The 24,667-nt window shown below is 42.3% G+C and overlaps 1 protein-coding gene across 4 annotated transcripts in view; it reads right to left on the bottom strand.

Annotated features, from left to right (window-relative positions):
• TENM2 (teneurin transmembrane protein 2) overlaps positions 1 to 24,667 on the bottom strand; it is a 998,550-nt gene that overhangs the window by 314,894 nt on the left and 658,989 nt on the right. For all 4 annotated transcript variants that reach the window (XM_059917647.1, XM_059917648.1, XM_059917649.1 and 1 more), the window contains one exon: positions 11,896 to 12,130. In XM_059917647.1, the coding sequence (XP_059773630.1) occupies positions 11,896 to 12,130 (235 nt within the window). The remainder of the gene's footprint in view (positions 1 to 11,895; positions 12,131 to 24,667) is intronic.

The raw sequence follows: 24,667 nt of genomic DNA, 5'->3' as shown, positions 1-24,667 counted from the left end.
GGGAAAACGAGGACATTAGGCTGGGGTGTCCTTGTAAGAAGAGGAGATAAGGACAGAGACACACAGGGAAGACCACGTGAGGACAGAGGGAGAAAACAGTCATCCACAAGCAACGGGGAGAGAATCTCAGAAGAAACCAAACCTATCAACACATTGATCTCAGACTTCTAGCCTTCAGAATTGTAAGAAAATAAATTTCTGTTGTTTAAGCCAAAAAATAAAAAATGAATGAGGTAGGTATACATGAAATTACCTGAAATGCTTTCTACAATTTCTCATGAAGTTAAAAAAGGCCGTTGCCAAATGGTAGGTATCACACGATCCCTTTTATATTAAACTTTAAAAAAATACGCTCAGATACCATAAACATTTCTGGAAGCCTAAAATAATAAACCTTCAAATGAGATTTCCTTGAAAATAGGAATGGAGGGGCAGGGAATGAATATACCTTGTCCTTTTCACCTTTCTAATTGTTGAATGTTTTTACCAAGAGAATGAATACATTTTGTAATAAAACACCTGGAAATACCAAAGCTGTTGTAATATGTGCTCTAATTCTTTGTCTTAAATTCTTGACCATTCCTTTGCAGAAGGAAATGGAGATAAAGACGCTGTGTGGGATGAAGAGGCAACAAAGTCGCCTGTTCATCATGCAGGGAAGCGTGAGGCGATCTGAGGGAAGCTCCAGCCGGAAGCCTGCCTGCGGTCCCACCCAGACAATCAGCGTGAGAAACCGACAGGTCATCTGGCCTCACCCTCCTCATCTGTAAAACAGACATCGGCCTGCACTAGTGATCCTAACATGGGTTCCGGTCTCAAAATTCTGCCTTGGTGCTGCCAAATGATTCCCCCTCCTGTTAAATGATCAGGTCAACCTAAATCATGTTGACCTTGATTGCTTCTCCTGGTCTGCTTTCTGATGCAGCGGTCAGAATCAAGGGGCCAACCTCCCAGAAGATGGCAGGTAAATAATTATTTCTGTGTCCTCATCACCGGACCCTTTCTTTCCTACGCCACCCCTCACCTCTCCCTCTTCTTCTATCCTTGAAATAGGCCTTCAATTTTAGCCCTGCAGAAAATGCTATACTTCTCCCTTCTCCCCCAAACTGAAGGTATTGTGAATTTGAAGATGCACGTTATAGGCAGGACGTGAGGAGGTCCCCATCCTAACACAGCTTTCATATTTCCAGACAAGGCCAGCGATGGCGAGAACTCAGAAAACAAAGTACCCCCAGACCCAAACTGAATGTGTCCTTCCCATCTGGTTCTCACACCCAACCCAGTGTCCCACACACCATTCTACTGAAATTCTAGGGGGGTGTTAAATGTAAGCGTGCTACCTTTCCCCCTACTACTGAGCTTTTCTACAGCTAGTAATATCAGATTAAATCACAAGGGTGTAAAGAGCAATGGGCATAATTATTGACATTAGGACATGTTGACTTTTAGGACAAAACTTTTTGTCTAATTAAATATGGAACTATTCTGATGGTACCTATAATAAGGTCCGTTATAGAGCAGACTGACCCCTGCAAAATGTCCTATCTAAGATATTCACCACAAAAAAGCACAAAATGCATTTTTATACTGCTGAGAATAGAAGCTTGGAGCATGGAATTAAATGTGTCCCATTCACTGTCTTATGAAAAAGCAAAACCAAGGACTTCAACTTGATAAAGGTAAACCTGCTTCTCCAGCCATTTTCAGGAGATGAGAAATGCGTTGAGTTGTTCTGAGTTAACTTTCTCATCATGAGCCCTCGTAAAGAGCACTGTTTACTGAGACAATAAATGAGCATGTTTTAATTAGAAAATGTGGAATCCAAGCAGTTATGCAGGAAAGAAGAGGATAGCTGAAAAGAGACATCAATAAAATAAAAGTTAAAATGCATTAAGTGGCTACAATGAACTCAAAGGTAAAGTCGTGGGACGTCTGAGAAGTGAACCAGAGAGGGTGATGAATCAGAAGGGGATGCGAATTACTCAGCGGACCTTATTCTTTCTACTTCATATTGGAACCAGTTGTAAACCCCCTTCGGTGCCCAAGGCAAGTGAAGTAACCGGATGCTCTGAACCTCCCCTAACCCCACCCCTGGCCAGGACTGTGTGCTCAGAGGAGAGTCACTATAATTAGCCAATAAGAGAAGGCAGCTGGGCTAGGGCAAAACTAGTATTGAACTTGGCCTGGGTTTTTTTCTTTCTTCCTTCCAGACCTCTATCTTATGGTCTCCTAACACTGTGGTGTTCGGTTACGGCCACGCCCTTCTTCCTGGTCTCTTGTTCCATGTGGGCACGTGATCTAGGCCTAGCCAGTCAACATGGCCCATGCTCCAGGCCTCGGGATTGGGTTTGCTGTGGGCACGGGATTCTAGCTGGGTTCCTGAGAACCAGGAAGTTCCGCTGAAATATCCAGAAGAAGAAATCCTTTTTCTATTACTTTCTGAGCTATGAGGGTAGAGCCTATAATTCCCACAAAGATCTCACAAAAGGAGACCTGCTTAAGAACAGTGTTGGAAAACAGAAAAACAAAGCTGAAGAGAGAGAGAGAGAGCCTAATGCCTGAGTTTAAGCCCCTGAATCCAGTTCTGCCTGAATCTTGATTCTGTCCCAGACCCTTCATCTCCCCAGGTTTCATCCTCCTGACATGCTGAAGGGGACAACTGTATCCATCACACAGGGCTTCACATCGGATAATACAAAGCGCCTAATACAGTGCTTGGCACAAGGCAGGCACTGAAGAGATGACAATGCCTAAAAACAAAGCCAAAAAGAGTGTTCAGTCCTTCACAGGAAGTGGAAAGATTTTCAATGTGACCACCATCTCTCCTCACATGGATTCTGAAGTTTAGAAGCTGGAGAAGATGATCTTTGCCAGCCCCTGCCTTTAGCACTCAGCTGTAGGACATTAACATACTAAGAGAGCCCTAAGCTGAATACAAGACACTCACACAGCAGGGTCCCATTCCCAGAGGGCTTTTACATTCATTCTCTCACTTTACTAAACTGGCCGGGGTGGGGTGGATTTGGGGTCCCACCAAATGCTTAAATGTGCCTAATATCACCTTATGCCTTCTTATTACCTGTTCCAAAGTGCAGTGGAGAGGATCTGGGTTGATAAGAGATTAAAAAGTCACGAAGATTAAGCTCCATTTAAAATTCTTAGCTAAGCACATACCAACACAAGAAGAAGACATTTCCCACCTTCTTCCTAGAAGAGGATTTTTAATCCAGTCCTTCAAATAATTACAAAAAAATAAGCTTTTAATCGTCATATCGTTGGTGTGCAACAGCTTGACAGGAGGACTAATTTGTTGAGCAGTTGTCTTAGGGATGCTCCAACCCAGCTGAAGCTTTAACAAACTGAAATAGGATTCCAGAACCATCTCACAAATAAAAAAGAAGTGTTACTCATTCTCTTTTTAAATATAAGGCAAGCACTCACAGCTAAAACACCAATGACAGAAATTGGAAGCACTTGCTGATTCCTCAGACAGTTACGCTGAGCAAGAACTGATTCTGTAAGGGATTTAAAAACACATGATTTTGAGGGTGATTCTCCATGGTTAACATTGTCATGGGCTTCCCTGGTGGCACAGTGGTTAAGAATCTGCCTGCTAATGCAGGGGACAGGGGTTCGAGCCCTGGTCCGGGAAGATCCCACATGCCATGAACCAATTAAGCCTGTGCATCACAACTATGAGCCTGCGCTCTAGAGCCCGCCAGCCACAACTACTGAGCTCATGTGCCACAAGTACTGAGCCTGCGCTCTAGAGCCCGCCAGCCACAACTACTGAAGCCCGCATGCCTAGAGCCCGTGCTTCGCAACAAGAGAAGCTGCTGCAATGAGAAGCCCGCACACCGCAACAAAGAGTAGCCTCCACTCGCCACAACTAGAGAAAGCCCGCGCGCAGCAACGAAGACCCAACACAGCCAAAAAAATTAATTAATTAATTAATTTAAAAAATTGTCATGACTTCTGAAAATGGATATTTGCATTCAAGACTTAGGGAACAGCCCGGAATTGTTCAGTGGGTTTTGGAGGGGTAAAAAAGTATCTGAGAAAAAGTTGCTTAAAGTTTCTTAAACTCCCCTATCGTCTAAAGGATGCAGCCCTAGTTGAGGAAACTGGCTGAACGCCTGTGATAGATTGCAATTCTGGGGACATAAGATCCCCACTCACAAGGGCAGGCGAGACCAAGACTAATAAATCAAAGGAAGCTTCAGAAAAGGTGCAGAGCCTACTTCGCCTGCCTGGGAGAACCACGAACGCCTTATCTGGCTTCTGTGAAAAGAAAAAAATCATTGGGGAGCCAGAATTAGAAAACCCTTGCACTCCATCCAGTCTCTCCCATCTAAGCCAGATAAAATATCCTCTGGGAAGGCTTCAGGAAATGCCCCAGGGGAATGACAGTTGATATTAGCTGAATGGGTGAAAGAGCACAGGCAGAGATGAAAATATTTAGCTTTTTTCAACCTTGAACTTATAACCCGAGAGTCCGACGTTTACACATACTCAGGGCAGAGTCTTGTGCTTCCAAGCCATGACCACAAGGTGGCCTCAATCCCTAACTGGGTCCCCACGGTCCAGGCTGCAGAGGGACGGCTTTTAAAAAAAAGTTCCTTCTACCCAGAGGCTTCCCCGTGGTAACTCGCAAGTAAGAAGTTCAACTCTCCAAAGCTTTAATAAACTTAATAGGGCTTTAATTTTACAGCAGGAGACAAATTTAAAAAGGACAGCCCTCCTTGTATACCTCTACCTTCAAGGATGTTTCCAAGTTTGCAAACCATGCCAAGAGCAGACTGGAGCAGACTTAAGTAAGATGCAATGCTTGTTTCTTTCTTAATGCACCTTGTAATTTGCACACGAGCCACAACACTTTATTTTCTTATTAATAGGTTTGAATGTGTTTAACACCGCAAGCCATAAACTGCAGAGCAGTGGATTAGACTAGGTTCTCTTTATTTTCCTGCCAATTGTCAGAAAGTGATTTGGGGTACGGGGTGCCCCTCCTTACTGGCTTTTTCTCTACCACTCATCACCCCCACCCCCCTGCCTCTATCCACCTCTTGTCTCCATCTGCCAAAAAAAAAAAAAAAAAGACACAGCCTCGTTTCTCACTGGAGAGCTTGCCTATTGAGCAGTTCAGTTATTGAGATTAATAAGCTGCCAGTTTCCAAGGAAGACTAAGAAAACTACAAAATTAAAGCTCACTGCAACGTGCAATGCTGCTGGTGGCCAGGCAGGATCATGGTGTCAAAAAGGCAAGGTAAAGCTATAAACTAAGGCTGAGCTGGAAACGCTAACCTAAAGGTCTCATTAATTTCCATGTTGCCTCTGATGAGAATTTAGAGGCAGCATAATGTTCTGCAATATGGAGAAATCAAGCGGCCTATTGATTTGAAAAGTGCTGGAATGCATCTGGTTCACCCGGAATGAATTCTAGTTTTAAACCTCACGCAAAAACGTTAAAAAGAAAAAAAAAAAAAAAAAAAGGAAGAAAAGCAAACAGGTTATGTTGGTTTAATATTCTCAAGATCAAACTTGTCAGTGATTCTGTCAGAAAATTAATCCTTAGGTAGAAAAATCAATCTGCAGAACAAGTGGAGAAGAGTCTTCAGGTTCAGCATGGTGAAGATGTTGCAACAGTCTCGTTGCTTCCCCATGACAACCTTATTTACTAAAGGTCTTGAGTCTTGATTCCCAAATATGCACTCCCAATAAAGCATCCATGTGAGGCTAAGATTACTTGGTCTTAAAGATAAAAAGTATGTTTTCTGAAATGCGGATACCCAAATTAGATTCCTTAGGTGCCACTTCCCAAGCCCAACAAGCTCCATTCTTTATCAGAGCGCCTCCTGGGTGTTCATCACAACTTCCTAAGTGTCCCTACTCAAACTATGGCCAAATGGCCAACCACCATACCCGCGGCTGCGTGGCTTTCTCCTACCAGTCTAGCAAAGACTGTCTGGAGGGTAAACCCTATGCAAATCACAGAGCTAAAAAGGTAGCACTGCTTCTTATTTCTGCAGTGTCAATTTGCTCTCGCATTTTATGATATGCAGCGCACTAAACCTCCTCTGTAACTCAGCTCACGTGGATCCCATGCTGCCACCACCATGGAGGTTCAGGACTTCAGACTGACCATCCTGGGTGGCCACCGATCCCGCAGAGCTGGAGACAAGGGTCCCTTCTATCCTGCCTGGCTTCTGATATTCTCAGTGACTAACTCTACGTCCAGTAACAGACTGGGATTCATCCCTCAGATTATTTCTTGCCTCGTGTCACTTATACTGCATTAACTTCACCATTTCCATGGACTGGATAAATTCTAATTGGATAATAAGCATCGTTTTGTTTTGTTCTTCTAGTCTCAAAGGCATTATCATGTGGTGGTTAAGAGCATTGCACGTGGAGTCAGGTAGATCCAGGTTTCTATCCCAGTTCGGCCCCTTACTTATTTGGAGACATGTAAGTAACTTCATCTTCCCAAGCCTCAGTTTCTGTTTATTTAAAATCGGGATGGTAACATATACTCAACAGAAGGGTTAAAGGGTTCAATGGGATCATGCACGTAAAACTAAGCATGGAGCAAAAACTATTTGATAAAGTTGTTATTCACAGAACTATACAATCATGTACAATAACTATTAAATTGAACAAAATTTCTGGAGAGATTTTTTTTTTTTTTTAAGAGAAAAGTCCACTGCTGAGAGCTTTGGATACACTAACTATGCTATCATTTGCAAATGGTTGTGCTTCTGTGTTACATCTATTATTTTAGAATCAAAATAAGTCTGGCCAATAACAGTTACTCTTAATACTCTTGTTGCCTCAGAGATTTAACAAGTGGAAAACCGAACTTGTTTCCTAAATGACATCCCTATTCACTCAGCCTCTTAGGCCAAAAAATTGGATACCGTGCTCACACCTGCCTAACCTACTTCTTGACATTCCATCAGTCACAAATTCCTACTGATTCTACCTTCAGTACATACCCCACATCTTTGAACATTCACCTTTTGACCAGATTGGTAAGAGAAAGGCAGACAGCTCTGATACTGCAGCTATGGGCACCCTAATGGAAGCCCCACCATTTTTCATCTTAACCATGACAGTATTCTCCAAATTGGACCCTTAGTCCTGCTATACCTTTCCCTCAACACACCCCCTGCCCCACCCCCCACCTACTGACCCTATGGCAGCTACCATAGTTAAAAACAAAACGGAACCATTTATGTTCTTATTTTGGCCTCCTGTTTAAAATGCTTCAATGACTTTTCACTGTTCTTGGCGCTGAGTCCAAAACCTTTAAAGCAGCCCCAAACCTTGAACTGTCCGGCTCTTGCCTGCCTGTCTAGTTTGCTTTCTCTTCCTGGCATCTTAGCGTTTCTTCCCCCAGCGGGTCATGGTTTTCGCCACCTAGAACATTCTTTCAGTCTAATTAACACCTACTCATCCTTAGGGCTCAGCCTAAATGGAAATTTCTCCAGAGTCTGGCTTCTCTATACCTCACATGGCACTTATTACACCTGTCACCGTAGGGGCATATGCCTAATCTTTTGTTCACATTCTGTCTACAGTCAGGAAACTCCAGAAGGGCAAGGACTTTGCTTTTCTTCTTCACTGCTGAATCCTCAGTGCCTGGCACCTGGTTGGGTCTCAGATGTTTCTTGAATGAGTAATGGATGACCATTTCAAAGAGCAACTTGCAAACTTGTTTGTAGCTTGAGGATCTGGATGGCTAAAATTAGGCCTTCTGGCATTTCAGGGCAAAAGCAAACTCAGAGGGAAGTTTTGTCCTGCTTAGGGATTCTCTTTAGTGACCTGCTACCGAGATAGATTCCGAGAAAGAAGCTTGCTTCAGCAAAATGCGTAAAGGAAAGAAAGTTAGGTTCTGTCGCTGAGCTACTTTCTACTGTCTTAGACAAAGAGATGCTGACTTCAGAAACTCCCAAAGAAGCAGCTGGCCAGGAAGATTCCTGACCTCGCTCCTCTCAGGAGAGGAAGGAGGAGATAGGTGCTATCAACCCAGAATTACACAGGGACCTTGTTCTAAGATCTTCTGCAAGTAAGCTGAGAGAAACATGGTGGGCAGAGTGATTCTGTTACGCATATGTTAGAAAGGAGAGTCCAGACTGTTTGCAGTTAGTTCCTGTGCCCTATGTTTGGTTTTTCTTGGATTATATTATGGTTTACACATCAGTTGATTGCCTTGGGTAGTACAAATTTATATGCATTGTTATTTATATTATTAACATTGATACAGAACTCTCCTTACAAGCTTTTTCATCTTGTGTTAAATTCCAGATTCATACAGTCCTATTTTCTGGCTATGCCTCCTTAATTAGCACCTTGATTCTACTTGTCATAGAACAAAAATGGAAAACACACAGTCCAGGGAAGATCTAACATGCCTCATTAAGACTGACGGGAACATCAAAAAGCAATGCAGAGGGGCAAGGGCTTGTTCCTTACTGGTCTAAAGAAACACCTTGGATTTGGCCTGGAGTCTCGGGGGGGTGGCAGAATGCTGCCCATCACCTCCCAGAGTTAGGAGATTCTTCCATCATGCCCAGAAGTCTGTATTAATGAGAGTAGAGGTGGTGAAGCTGTTTGTAAATTTCCATTGCATTTTCAAAATTGATGAGTACATCATGATCAGCCTCCAGAATATCTTGCCCTCAATGGTTCTTTTTCCTGCTGTGGTTAATCAATTCTTATTGGGTATGAAAGACAGGAATTGGAATCCTAGTATGATATCATGCGCCTAACGTAAGAGCTTCCATTCCTACATTTGCTCTTGTAGGTAAGAAAATGACACCATTAAACCCACAATATTTCAGCATTTGAGTGAGTGAAATTGTTCAGTTCTACAGTTTCCAAGACTATATGGAAAACCACTGAAGAATGGGAACAAATGATGCTATAATCTTTGATTTTTTTCCACTTACCTGCTAGGTAAACTCTTTTTTTTTTTTTTAACATCTTTATGGGAGTATAATTGCTTTACAATGGTGTGTTAGTTTCTGCTTTATAACAAAGTGAATCAGCTATACACATACATATATCCCCATATCTCTTCCCTCTTGCGTCTCCCTCCTTCCCACCTCCCTATCCCACCCCTCTACCCTCTAGGTAAACTCTTGTTCATCCTTCTAAACCCAGCTCAAACAGCCTCTCAGCTGGGAAACTTTTCCTGACCATCCTGGGAAATTTAATAACTATTTCAACTGTACAACCACTGTAACTTACGCACTTCCATTCCTGTAAACACTGCACTATCTTTTGTTTATGTGCCTATCTCCTTTTTTAGGTTGTATGAGCTTTAAGGGCAGGATACATGTTTTAATTATAATCTCCCCAGTACCTAACATAGCGCTTAGTATTTTCAAGGGATTCGGTAAATGCGTGCTAATAAGAGACGGTATAAATCATATTTAAAAGAGAAACACAAAGTTCAACAATTCTATTAATTATTGCTAAAGTTTTCATATATGAGACAAGTTGCACATCCAAGTTATATGTATTCAGTTCCATGAATGGAGTTTCAAATATCTGTGATTGACTTTTAGTAACAGCCCCATCTCAAGGGCCTTATATTCTCTAACTCTTGGCCCTTGAATGTACTGATCAAAGAACATCCAGATATGTTCTCCCTTGTTTTTTTTCCTTCTGCTAGGCTTCAAGGTTTTGGCCATCTTACTTACTTCCCAAGCTTGCCTCCTCTAAAAGCATCACTGAGAAGCTCCAATCCTAGGAGAAATGCCATGTATCGTAACGATCTGCAGAAGGACTCTACAGGTCAGAAAGCATGTTCTGGGAGAACTTCAGGAGAACAAGAAGGGGATAGGCTTGGCTTTGCCGGTCCTCTCCTCCAGATCCTTTCAAGGGAACACTTTATTGCCAACTGATCACATCAGAAACTGGGCGATGGGAGATACGCTTATGCAGTGTATGTGTTCCCATCACCAACAGGAGACTCTTTGTGAGGAGTAGACACTCTGATGGATCTTTCCCTGAAGACGTGACAATTAAGGCAATAAATGTAGGTTTGTGGCTGTTCCTGCATCAGACAATCTGACCACCTTATTTTATGTGTAGGAACCACGAGAGTTCCATCCAATGCGGCTCATAATTTACCATCTCACTGAAGCCCTAGAACACTTGCAAGTTACTCTGCCCCCCAAGTCTAGATTCTGAATTTTTAAAATGCTAATAACAACGATTCCGTCCTACCTCATTGCATTGCTTCCATGCTTGAATGAGATAGTGCATTTAAACCACTAACACCGGCATGTACAAATTGCACAGTAAAAACTGGTTGTTAATGGCGATGGTGGTCCTCTTCTTTCCTTTTTCTCCTTCTTTTTCCCCAATATCTACTACATTTCTCCTTCCCTTTCTCCCTCCTCTTTCTTCATCCTAACCACTGTGCATAGCCTTTATGTCTAGAAACTATTCTTCAAACAATGGTCTGTTAATGTGAAAATAGTCTGACTAGTACCCAACAAACTCTATGGCAGTTCATAAATATAAGGAAGAAAAAGACAGAGTCTTATCCAGCCTTAAAGACCACTACCAACTATGAAAATATCCTAAGTTAAGCCTGGCGGACCAGTCAACTTTCAGCCTGGAACCTTTCCAGCAAAGCTACTTATTAGTGGGTTATTATATCAGTATAAATGTTTAAATCTATCTATTATATATAATATATGCATAGAGTTTCTATTGACTTTACCTACTGTAAGCCTTAGAGATTAAGACTGCAGGCCTGGTTACAAATCACCTATAGTTGTTAGAAAATAAAATGTATTAAAGTTTGGAGCGACTACAGTGACAATGGCATACAACTTATTCAAGTTCAAGATCTTATTAATAAAACAAAACATATTAGAGATAAGAAACAACATCAAATGCTATGGCTTGCATAATTATTTCCAGCTGTGTGCAGAAAATTCACGGGCCATTACCAGAAAGATTACAGATTATTTCAGTCTTTCCTTAAACCTAAGTTATTAAAGTTTAAAAACTATGTGGGAACTTTTTGAAGGTTCAATATGAATTAGCCCTTCTCTCTTTAGTCTCCATGGTTCTTCCGGGCAAGGAAACAGTAACAATTGAAGCACACAAACCATGAAAGTGTCTGGGGATGGAACAGCAAGGCCGTTCCAGTATCTGGCTGACCCACTGTCAATTACATTGCAGCTTGCCACGCTGTGACCAATGCCCCTTCCTTCAGGTCACTAAAGGCAGGTGTGATTTTGGAAGACCAGAAGCAAAGGTGAGAAAAGGACAGAAGCAAAGGCAAAACAAAACAAAGCCAGACCTGGAGATCACTTTGAAACCCTTCCCTCTCAACATAAGTGCTGCCGCTTTTTTCTTGTTTGTTTTTTTACACTATTGCTTGCCCCTCAGGCATCAAGCTGTTAGTGTATGCAGGAGGGATTAAAGTGAGACTGCATGTTGGATGAAGTATAAATTAAAATTATACTTCTGTCAGTCTGGAATCAGGGATTGTTTCTCAAGGTCTCCCCAAACACTTAATTTCAAATGAGTCTTCATTTATTACTTCAAGAAAGGCTAAATGCATAATTTATCAGCAGCTTTCTGTCAATATACCCTTAGAAGCATGTTTCCCATGAGTCTTTGAGTAAAAATATGTTATGCTAATTCTATTAGTTGGGTACACAGGAGCTGTGGAAGAAAGTAAACAAGCATTAAAAGGAGACACATGTGAACAAAGAAATACCTATCAACCTACCGTCCAGGGTCAAATTACCAAGGGAATGGCACAGAGTTGGTAAACTTGTCCCATAATGTAGGCGGGATTTTCTCCCGACTGCTCTGGGCGGGTGATGCAGCAGGGAGCCAGGTGTGATAGTGATGGGGACTTACCGGGTCTCCAGGGGCACGTTGCTGTTTAGCACCCAGCTGTCCTGAAGCTGAACTGACTCCGGCGTGGTGGCCAGGTCATTGGGCGCGGGAGCTGGGGCGTGAATCTGACTCCGCCGATTGGTCAGCGAGTTCCTGTTGAGGGAGTTGGCTGACGAGTGGTGATGGGACAGCGTGTGGTTGTGCGGGGGTGGCAGAGGGGGCCTCAGAGTCGACTGGCTGTGGTGGTTCGGCGGCCCTGAGAAAAGAGGAAGGAGAAATGGCCATTAGGGGCTTCAGAATGCGGCCGCGATCACTCTGCAAGCCTGCGGAGGAGAGCCTGGAACCAAAGCCTCGATATTGACAATTGCCGAATGTCACGAACTACAGATGCAGATACGACTGTGTCCAGCATCCCATTGTCAGTTTCTAACAAATAGTATACTTTGATTTGCCTTTATCCCTCGGCATCAAATTAAGAATGAGAAACTAGGTTAGCAAAACCAGGCTGGTGAGGGCTGACCAATGGAATTATTTGAAACATATTAATTCTGCAATGAAGGTAACATGATATTCAAGGCTGAGCATTGTTGTAACAAGTCCCTAGCCCATTTCCTGGTAAACCAGGACACTCCATACATTCTTTAAAAACATGGCATCTTTCTGAAGGTATAAGAAAGATGGCACACTCTAAGTCAGGGAGTAGTAAATTTAAACACCTATCAGGGGCCAGGCAGGAAAGTGAAGTGGGCTGGGGTGAACTGGAGAGGGTAGGGAGAAGCCCTCACTCAGATCTAGGCTCACGTGGCCATGTAGGGGTTGGAGCTCAAGGCAGATGATCTTCCAGCTTTTCTAGGAGAGCTGAAGATCTGGACTTTTTCAAAAGAGTTTCCTGTTTTTTAAAAAATGTTGACAATTAAAACATATGTGTGTGTGTTTTTGTGTGTTTGTGTGTTTATATATATGTTTATATATACACATATATTCACATGTATATGTATACTTTTTTTTAAAAATGAGAATCAACAAAACACACCTGTGAGCCCGCTCAGATCAGGGGCTTCATAACATCTGTCCTCTGAGAGACGAACCCTGAGGACCCAGTCTCTGGAGAAGGTCAGGGTTGATGTTTTCAAACCACGAACCTTACTCCAAATTGCATCCTGGTTTCTAAACTTGCAGGAAAAAGGCACAAAGGACAACTATACCCCTGTACATATTCCCCTGTAAATACGACCACGGATGACAATTCCACACACCGTTTTCCTAGCAACCCACTCTCCACCTACAAAGTGAAATATTTTAAGCATAATGAAAATGAAGGTCGTTCACTATGCAACGTAAGCCTATGATTTGGTTTTAATGGCTGCTGAAACATGACTTTTAATTTGTGTCCTTTGAGAAAGTTTATTTTTTGAAGCCTCCAGTCGGGGATGGCAGCCCGCCAGGTGACTGCCAAGCCTTGTCATTTTGGCCCCTGCCAACTTTGAATATCCTCAGCCCCTGCTGTCCTGGCTTTAAGAAGTTGGCTCAAGTCATTTAAACAAGCAATTTGACACAAATTTCAACTACTTGTCTCCTTATGTGACCGGGCTACATCTCCAAAAGGTGTAATCTACATTCCGTGGCTCCTGGGAAGCTTGCAGAAACGTTCCGAAAGAAAGACAACATGTCAAGAAGATCCTAGGTTTGGAGAGCATCATGACCATCGAAAACAGGAACGAAAAATACAGAGGAAAGTGGTTCCTTGAAGTTTGCATCTCTGGGCTGAAATTACCTGGGGGGATTTTTTTTTGGTGTGCAGAAAAAGACAACTAAAAGTAAAACCTAATGGGAAATGCCACTGTACAAGTTGTATAGATTTTAAATCGCGTCCTCCAAATGAACCTTCAAGTCGTATTTTCCATTCTGCACCAGTGACATTTTAAATATATCTTTGAGGGAGTTCCATTGCTCTAGCAGGCTATTATATTTTCTGGCATTGTTGTCTGTCTTGTAATCTATTATTATATAGTTATTTACGTGTGTCTGTCTCGTATTAGTGGAAAGAGGTGAGAAAAGGGGGTGAAATGATGTAATAATGATCCTTCAGAGATGCTATTCAAGCCCCTCACACAAGGTTAATGAATTCTCATGCCGTTCTTTCTCTCCCTCTCAACTCCCATTCAAGTGGTGTCATTATTCTCCATTAGTTAGGTAATTATGAGACTTGCCTCGGGAAGGCGAGATGAATCAGTGTTCAAGCGAGAACCCACCCTCCCCAGCCCCAAGCCCTAACCTACCATCTCCCTCAGCCCCCGGCCCCCGCCCTCCAGCCCTCCAGACCACACACTCTCCCAAAGTACAAAGAGGCCGTGTGAGGGATTTAATGCACTAAATGAGATATCGGGACCCTCCTGCTTCCTGTCTGTTCACCCTGAGATTTCTCTGTCTGCTCCAGCCTGGGTGGCCCTTCCCTGTCCATCTGTGTTCAGTGTGGGTGGAATTCCTGTGGTTGCCTTTCTGTGGACACAGCCAGGGATGGTGCTGATGGGGGAATGGAAACGTCGACCTGGGCGTGGTGTGGTATGTTTCAAACAAAACAGAGGCTGAGTTTTCCAGTTAATTGAAAGAAACGTCAAACTCTCTTTCTATTCCTCCTAAAGAGAAGGCCTAGGGTTTCATGGGGTCGGGGGGGGAGATGGAGAAAGAAGTGCAGAGGAAGATGAACAAATACTTAACTCTCCACTCACCCGGGTCCTCCTACAAAGCAACAAGCTCTTTCACTGCACTTACATCAAATGACTGATAGCAATTACAACAAAAACTATCCCCCGTCCTCAATAGCGAAAGATGTTCTCCTTATACGGTTGCTCATTTCCACTGTGACGTTGATCATATTTGCTCATTTATCTCTCTATCCAAAACACAAACTTTTCAACTAGGTACAGGAGCTAGAAGGAAAAGACAATGACAACACCGAGGGGTAAAGGCTACCACTGGGGGAGAAGCAGAGCGGTGCGGGAGCACTGAGCCAGTGGTTAGGAGATAAAATCGGAAGAACTGAGCTCAAGGATCGGGTCTGACCACTTTTGAGTTGTGTGACCCTGGGCCCGAGACTTCACTTCTTTAATTGTCAGTCTCCTCACCTGCCAAATGATGAAAACAGCAGTAACTACCTGTAAGGAAGTTCGAGGGGAAGATGAATGTAAAATGCTAAACATGCTACCCGATGGCTGGTAAGTTCCCCCAAACCATGTGCAGGGAACACTGCTTGGTTCTCCTAGGAATAAACGGATGGATAAAGACGTAACTGCAGCTCTCAAGGATCCCAGATTTGAGTAGATGGGGTACACCCAGAGTTCATCTCTCTAGGCCAGGAGTCACAAACCAGCAGCACCCAAGCTGAATATTACCAAAAATTCAAGGTCAAGATTGTATATCGTGTTCCGGACTTCTGACTTCTCTTGAAAACAAAAACAAATTGAAGTCTGTATTCCCTCAAGGCAACAATTAGATAGAGCTGAATGCCATTGGGTGGGTTTGTTTGTTTAGTTTGTTTTTGTCATCAGCCCGAATGATCCCTGTTATCTTCATCTGGTCGGATGTATGCATTTATGTTACTGGCTGGTGGGCATTTATGTTTTTGACTGCTGGCTTGGCTTGGGGTTCCTTAGCATTCTGTGTGGGTCACGTACCTCTAATATAACAACATCTCTGCTAGAGCCAACGATCTCAAGCACTTTTTGTGTTTGTTTTTGTTATACTCATCCAATGCGTTTGCAGGATGTGATGGTTTTCTATTTCAAAAAATGCAGACAATGGCAAGCAACAGGCCTTACTGCTTTCTAAGAAGCTAAATGACATGAAAAGCCATTCTCCAAGGCAAGTGTTGTCTTCAGTCTGTGGTGAAACAAAAATGAGTACCTCAGCTTGATGAAGGAAACTTCGCATCCACTCTGAGTTCCATACTTTTATTGGGCTTAATTCATGTGCATCAAATGGCTCTTCTATTACATAAATATGAAATCACATAATAATGTAATTGAGCCACGAATAACTATGTAACATGAACACTTACATGGTATCAACCTAATAAGTAGGCTTTTAGCAGGCAAAAGGGAACGGTCATTAAAATTGCTGTGTTAACCTATTATTCTACACCTGATTTATCTCGGGTCCAGAACCTGGAATTTGTTTTTAGGTACTGTGGGGCTTTTCATCCTAGGAAGAAGGAACTATATATTGGTTCTTTGTTAAAAGCTAGGGTGGGACAGATAGGACCCGTAGCAAAGATCAGTTAATTTGTGGAGAAGGTGCTTCCTGTAGATTTAAAAATTAAGTGCTTGAATGAATGCTTAACTTGTCCTGTTTGCTTGTTTGGACTTATTTGCTTGAATGGTCTATGCTTCTGAGCTTTTAGATTTGCTGTGGGACAGTTGCCAGCAATTTTGATCCAGACAGAGATGCCGTTCACGTATTCTGTCCTTCCTAAATGCCAATTGGTTGACAGTGGAGTTTTAAAAAAATAAAGCAATGCTTCTTTATCAGTTCACAATATCAATTCCAACAAAGTTGTGTGGCCACTACAAAATAACTCTGTTTTTTAAATTTTTTAAGTATAGTCGATTTACGATATCATATAAGTTTCAGTGTACAGCACAGCAATTCAGTTATACATATAATATATATATGTATGTATATATATTCTTTTTCAGATTCTTTTCCCATATAGGTTATTATGTAATACTGAGTATAGTTTCCTGTGCTAAACAGTAGGTCCTTGTTGGTTTTCTATTTTATGCATGTATATGTTAATCCCAGCCTCCTAATTTATCCCTCCCCCCATCCCCCTTTCCCCTTTGGTAACCATTAGTTTGTTTTCTGTGTCTGTGAGTCTCCTTCTGTTTTGGAAATAAGTTCATTTGTGTCTTTTTTTTTTTTTTTTTTTGATTCCACATATAAGCTATATCATATGGTATTTGTCTTTCTCTGTCTGGCTTACTTCACTTAGTATGATAATCTCTAGGTCTATCCATGTTGCTGCAAATGGCATTATTTCATTCCTTTTTATGGCTGAGTAGTATTCCATTGTGTATATATACTGGAGTATCAACTCTTGTGTTGACTAGATGAGTGGTGCTCAAACAGCATGTGGAAACCAGCAACACCCACATTTTAAATAATGTATAAAGAAAGAATTTTCTTTGCAGCTAAGGAAGTAAATTCACAATAATTGGCTATTGTTGTTGCATTTTTCCTAAATAAACAGCTGGGGGAGGCATTTAGGCTGGGTCTACCCTTGCCAAGCAGGGTGTTGATGACAGTGGGAAGGCAGGGATGAACTCAGATTGGTGGTGTCTTGCCCACACCAATTATTCCTGGCAATTAAAAATGATGATAAAATGTGTGAAAGAAAAAATAAAAGTAGAGTCCTGCCTAGCTGCTAATAATTCACTCACTCTTCGAGATGGCATGCCAATTGTTGGCCTTTAAAAAAATTTCAACCCTTCGGACCCCAAGATAATGAATTAACCGCAAACTGTCTGCCTTAAGAAGTTCATCTTTGGAGCAAGTTCCATCTTGATGGCAATTTGAAGATGCAAGAAGTGGGGATGGTGTTGACAGAGCTTCTGGAGTCTCTGGGTGATGAAAACTGGTACCAGGACACCCTGTTCAAATTTGACCTTGAATGGGAGCTAGAGGGAGTCGGAGGTGAGAATTTTCAAGAGTAACAGCCCCTGGTTAGAACTATGGAGAGTGGAGGCTATTGCAGATGGCCAGGCTGCTGGGTGGCTTTGAACCCCTGCTTGGCCACTTACTAGCTGTGTGACCACTGGAAAGTTACGTATTGTTTTCTGAGTCTGTTTCTTCATCTGCAAAATGGGTATAGAGATTTTACTTCTTTCATATGGTTGTTAGGAGAATCAAATAAGAATATTTATAAGGAGCCTAGCACAATTCTTAGCATATAGTAAGCTATCAGCACATATTATTTTGTGTTATAATTAACAATACCAGTAATAGTAATAACCGCAATAGCAACCATAGTTCTGGTGAAAGTAATGAGTACCTCCCGGGTCACTCCAGTTTTCCTAGCTCTTTGAGGTGGCAGCTTTCATGGTGAGATATCAAATCAACATATGGAGGCAAAGTCACTAACCTCAGACCTCTCTACCTTCAAATTCTGTCTACAGAAGGGCATAGTGACTAAGTGACACGGCACAGGCATTCATACAGGTGGTCTTAAGAGCATCTCTCTAAGAGCCTGCCGAAGTGGAACTTGGGATTCAGAACTGTCCCATTTCCATAAACAAATAATGACAACAAACCAATAATACTGACAATAGATGCTATGAATTAAGCTCTCCCTGTGTGTCTGATCCTGTGATAAGTCTGTACTTAAATTATTTCAGGGTATTCCCACTCACTCCTATGGGATAGGTTCTCTTATCGTCCCCGTTTATACAGATCCTGCACATGAGGCTCAGAGAGGTTAAGTAATTCACCAGTGGTCACACAGCTCAGTAAACGGTAGAGCTGATATTTGACCCCAGGGTCTCTTCCCCACTCTGCCCCATGCAGAGGAGCACGAGGTCCCAGAGAGCACGCACACAGGGAGGGAATGAGGACCCTGCCCCAGTTTATGCACGCCCCCGCAGATACAGAGGAAAACTGGCTTGACGCATTTCTTTGCACATGTGCTTAAACTGTAGAAGCAAATCTTGTGAGAAAGTGGAGGGAATCGCCCACCTCAAAGCTCTGGCCCTCACAGTGCTGCTTGAATCAGGAGAAATAGGCCAGAACAGCCAAAGTGCAGCGCAGTCTCTTTTCTGTGCTTTCCCAAAAGGTCCTCCTCAAACTTCCTCCTCCACGCTGCATCCCTGGCTCCCAATTACGTCTGCTGGAGGCAGAAACGAGGGCACACTGGTCCCGTCTCATCCTGCCAGCTCTGACTGGAGGCACTTTGCCAATAGCCCCGGGTTGGGGGGAGGGCGGTCCAGATCCAGCTTCCTCCTACATTTGGAGACAGGCTTACTTATTTGTCTCAAAGTACTGGATGCTGTGGACATTCAGCTTGCTCCCTCCTTCCCTGTCTTTAATATCTACTGAATGATTGGTTTGCTAAAGAGCAGACTCTTATTTTTTATTATTGACCCTCCTATGGTATTGCTGGCTTTGCAGGATGGTTGACTGGTCTGCAGTATTTCTTGCATCTGGCTCTTATTGTCAGGCTGCACATTTCTCCGCATTTCAGAATAGAGAAAAAAGAAAGCAGGATGAAGGAGCCAGCCAAGTTACGGCCTCTTTCTCATCTCCCAGGGGGCCTCAGATAGGCTCTGGCCTGTGCCTCTTGGCCTGAGTTGCACAGTCCTGGACCAGGGGCCATCCTTCATGGAAAGACCCCAGTCGGCTTGACCAGAGCACCAGAGAAGGAAAGGATGGTACTTACTCATAAGGAATGATTTGTAGTTCTCTTGCTTACATAAAATGTATGACCTCCGAGAAAAAATATTCCGGGTGCCTTCATAATGACACATCCCATGCCAGAAGCATGGGGATGATTGCAGTCATAAGCAGCAATCACTTGCAGGCTTAGAAACCAAAGTTCTGTCACCTCTACCTACATTCAGAAACAACTACGGTTTACAGGGACATATTAGCTCATCTAAGAACAATCGCTCACATTTAATAAGCCCCAGCTGTGTGATAAGCACGCTATATATTGCACCTTATTTCAAACTTATAATACTCTACTCAATATTCTGTGAAAACCTATATGAGAAAAGAATCTGAAAAAGAATGAATATATGTATATGTGTAACTGAATCACTTTGCTGTACACCTGAAACTAACACAACATCGTAAATCAACTATACTCCAATAAAATCAAAATGAAAAAAAAACTGATAATAACCTTCAGAATAGATATTGTCGTCCACTTTAAAGATGAGGAAATGGAGGGGCAAGGAGGTTACATGATATAAGTTTCCCTTCGTACATTTTGTATTTAACTGTATTACATTTGGGCCCCTTTCCAGTGCACACAGGGTACACCTCTTTCATCACCCTTGGCACAAGGTTTTGTATTATTTTTGGACTCTCCTGTGTTCCCCGCTAGACTGTGAGCTCCTCCAATGCATAGAGCATGTCTCTCTTATTTTTACATCCCCAGCACAAGGCTACAGTACCTGGCACAGAAGTAGCACAGAGTGAATGAACAAATGAATTGACAACTCATGTCCCTGGAGGGTGGTGAGCCTCAGCAGAGAGGGATCAGAGTAGATTTCTGCCTCTGCTCTTTGAGCATGTAGTTAATTCCCCTAATGCTTATTGCCCTCGGAGGGTCCATTAACAGGGAGAGAGCCAGACACGGGAGGAAGGTGACTTCCATCCTCTCTGTTTTAATTTGTTTGTTTTTTCCTGGCTCTGCTTGAATTCCTTTTTATTTTTATTAATAACAATCTTAGCTATAATAAAATTCAGCTCCTTAGAGTGTACATTTTAGTATTTTAAAAGTATATTCACCGAGATGTGCAAACATCACTGCTGTCTAATTTTAGGACATTTCTGTCACCACCCCTCTCCCCACCGCGAGGAAACCCCATACCCATTAGCAGGTGCTTTCCAATCCCACCTGTTAATCTACTTTCTGTTCCCATGAATTTGCCTATTCTGGACATTTCATTTTAATTAATTAATTTATTATTTATTTTTTTATTTTTGGCTGCGTTGGGTCTTCATTGCTGCTCGCGGGCTTTCTCTAGTTGCGGCGAGCGGGGGCTACTCTTCACTGCAGTGCGAGGGCTTCTCATGCGGTGGCTTCTCTTGTTGCGGAGCATGGGCTCTAGGCGCACAGGCTTCAGTAGTTGTGGCACGTGGGCTCAGTAGTTGTGGCTCGTGGGCTCTGGAGTGCAGGCTCAGTAGTTGTGGCACACGGGCTTATGTTGCTCTGCAGCATGTGGGATCTTCTGGACCAGGGCTTGAACCCGTGTCCCCTGCATTGGCAGGCGGATTCTTAACCACTGCGCCACCAGGGAAGCCCTGGACATTTCATATAAATGATGATTCTCTCTGGTTTTTTATAACCACGATGTTTGTCTGTTGCAGAGTCCCGTTGGAACCAATCAAAGTTAGATTTCAGATGGGGGCCACTTCATACCACTTAAAAAAAATCTTTCCCGGGCAACCTGAAGCCAGTCCTTCACAGGAAGTTTTTGGCTGGGGCCCCGCTGCTGTTGATACTTTTCAGGTGGAGATTGTTAGGCGATGACCATTTGAGAGCCAACTGTACACTTGAGGCTCTGAGGGGGATCCTGAAATTTGTTCCAGGGCTTCAGGCATGGCTGTAATCACAGCAGAGAGCCATTTCTGATCAGCTAAAACCTAGCCACGCACAGGCAGGGACTCTTGAGGGGAGGAAGGAAGAGAGAGAGAAGTCTTGAATCGGGTGCCAAACCAGCAGCTACCCTTGAATTACAAGCTTAATAGTGCTTGTTGGTTTGGGACTGTACTGCCCAAATAGGGCAAGTTCTCACCTCTGATGGATGACAAAGGGATTTTAATCATAGATGCCACATCATTTTACCATAGCCCTATACTCACTCCTTGCTTTCTTAAATCATCAGGAAAGTATCACTTGAGATCAATGTCAACTCCATTAGCTACTTTCCAAGTGACAAATACAAAAAGAAAAAAAAAAGACCACTTGAAATATTTGAGAGAAATCCTTCTAAAGAGAAGATTCTATTGCGAAGTTACATCTGAGCAGTGCCTGTCTGAGCATTTCAATAAATCTACATTACCCTAGGTATTTTGGCATCCTCTGGGAGACGAAAGCCTATCAGTAGAAAGTAATGATTTTGGGTTTTTCAATTGCCCTAAGGATCTTGACAATGCTATTAAGACCCATGCTCTCCCTGTTGAGAAGTTTAGGAGTGAAATTATTAATACGCCCAGACGTTATGTTGATTGTTGCGCTGTAGCAGAAAATACTCTCTCTCTTATTTGAGCTGCATTATCACTTTCCCAAGCAGAGAATTGCATCAAAAATTTAAACTCCTCTCATTCCAGCTCATCTCATAGCTTTTCAAGGTCTTATTGTAAATAGGCTGGGCATAATTTGGATATTTCTCTACCCATGAAAGATAGTATGTTTTTCAAAGGCCAGACTTTTTTTTTTTTTAAATAAAAATCACAGTGGAATTTTCTTCCATCAATATGTCATTCTTTAGCTCTTTAACTAGGCTTTCCTTGGGGTATATTTCATTCTTTTTTTTTTTTTCTTTGAAATGGTCACAATTATTTCCCCTGAACATAGGAAGAGGATCAAAACAAAGATAAAATATGATTTTGATTTCAGATTGAGCCTCTGAGTAACAGAATGATGGGTACAAGCTCTGATCTACACCATTCGCTAATACCAAGAATGACTGAAGCGCACTAGTTAAATGGCAAGGACAGGATAAAGGTTCCTGGAGCATTTTCACTTCAAAGCTCAGCAGAATTATTTACTATCTGGGTGACCTTTTCCCCAGATCTCTCGTGGTACGCACCTTATAGGGCAAGGGAACAAAAGTTTCTCCATACTATATTAACAGAAGTCAGGGGAATGTCAGACCTTGAACTGCATCTGGTTTCATGTCAAGTGACAGCTGATATAATGGGATATACAGGGCATATTGCTGGAGATGTTTTCAGGATACTCTATCTGCCTTCAAAATACACACACACACACAAACACACACACACACAAGCACATAATTATCCCAGAGAAACAAATATCTGAGAGCTTCCTGAAGAAGCATTCCCCTCCCAGGATTACATGGTTCATGTACTATCAGAGAGAGTGCCCTTTGGATTTTCTTTATAATTGTTTGGTGTTTTCTCTCAAAGTTGTCTTGGAACTGCTTTGCACTCTTAGTTAAAGTGGATCAGACAGTGCTCATGGTTCTTCTTATGATGTAGCATGGATTATGAGCAGGAATACCCAGTGCTGAGCAGGGAAAGATGAGAAAATCCACCCCTGGGAGCTACCCAAGAGTCCCAGGATGCAAGCAACTTTCAGAAAACACTGGGACCAACAGGACGCCAGTGTGCTCTGCAGATCTCAGTTTTCCGGGGGCGGAGGTGTCGATGACATTAGAATCACCATCTCCTACTGTGCCCCTGCCTTGGAAAACAGGGTTTCCTCTTAGCCATGGTTCATCATGCCATTTCCAGGGCTTTTTCACAGTCTTTTCAACATTGATTTCTCCAGTTTTGCCAGGGCAACTTCTTTCGACAACCAGAGTTATGAAGTAGGTAACCCGTCTATCCTTCTGTTTCCCCATCCATTAAAGGTGGTTAATAACCATCCCTACTTGGTAAAGAGAGTTAAATGAGATAGTATGTTTAAAGCTAAAGTGCTTAGAAAATGCATTATGAATAGGAACTACTTAGGAAATGTCAGTATTTAGTTATTTTTGCCTAACCAGGCTAATTCTTTCTAGAGATGGTGGAGAGAGGAGTGAAATAGATCCTGTGACTCCAGGATTATTTCAACAACCTGGAAAACTTCCTGCTGCCAGATATTCTTGAGGTAAATAGCACCATTAAGTATATGGGACCCTTATCTAAAAAAAATGATACAAATGAACTTATTTACAAAACAGAAATAGATTCACAGACATAGAAATAAACTTATGGTTACCAAAGGGGAAAGAGGGGGAGGGATAAATTAGGAGTTTGGGATTAACATATACACACTACTATACATAAAATAGACAAACAACAAGGACCCTTTGTATAGCACAGGGAACTATATTCAATATTTTATAATAAATTATAATGGAAAAGAATCTGAAAAGGAACAGATATATGTACATATGTATATATATAACACAGATATACCTGTATCTATACCTATATCTATATATATACGTACAACTGAATCACTTTGCTGTACACCTGAAACTAACACAACATCGTAAATCAACTATACTCCAATAAAATCAAAATGAAAAAAAAACTGATAATAACCTTCAGAATAGATATTGTCGTCCACTTTAAAGATGAGGAAATGGAGGGGCAAGGAGGTTACATGATATAAGTTTCCCTTCGTACATTTTGTATTTAACTGTATTACATTTGGGCCCCTTTCCAGTGCACACAGGGTACACCTCTTTCATCACCCTTGGCACAAGGTTTTGTATTATTTTTGGACTCTCCTGTGTTCCCCGCTAGACTGTGAGCTCCTCCAATGCATAGAGCATGTCTCTCTTATTTTTACATCCCCAGCACAAGGCTACAGTACCTGGCACAGAAGTAGCACAGAGTGAATGAACAAATGAATTGACAACTCATGTCCCTGGAGGGTGGTGAGCCTCAGCAGAGAGGGATCAGAGTAGATTTCTGCCTCTGCTCTTTGAGCATGTAGTTAATTCCCCTAATGCTTATTGCCCTCGGAGGGTCCATTAACAGGGAGAGAGCCAGACACGGGAGGAAGGTGACTTCCATCCTCTCTGTTTTAATTTGTTTGTTTTTTCCTGGCTCTGCTTGAATTCCTTTTTATTTTTATTAATAACAATCTTAGCTATAATAAAATTCAGCTCCTTAGAGTGTACATTTTAGTATTTTAAAAGTATATTCACCGAGATGTGCAAACATCACTGCTGTCTAATTTTAGGACATTTCTGTCACCACCCCTCTCCCCACCGCGAGGAAACCCCATACCCATTAGCAGGTGCTTTCCAATCCCACCTGTTAATCTACTTTCTGTTCCCATGAATTTGCCTATTCTGGACATTTCATTTTAATTAATTAATTTATTATTTAT

Source organism: Balaenoptera ricei, chromosome 3 (assembly GCF_028023285.1).
Source record: "Balaenoptera ricei isolate mBalRic1 chromosome 3, mBalRic1.hap2, whole genome shotgun sequence".
NCBI lineage: Eukaryota > Metazoa > Chordata > Mammalia > Artiodactyla > Balaenopteridae > Balaenoptera > Balaenoptera ricei.
The sequence above is the reverse complement of the archived record's forward strand: the minus strand, read 5'-3'. Positions and strand labels throughout refer to the sequence as shown.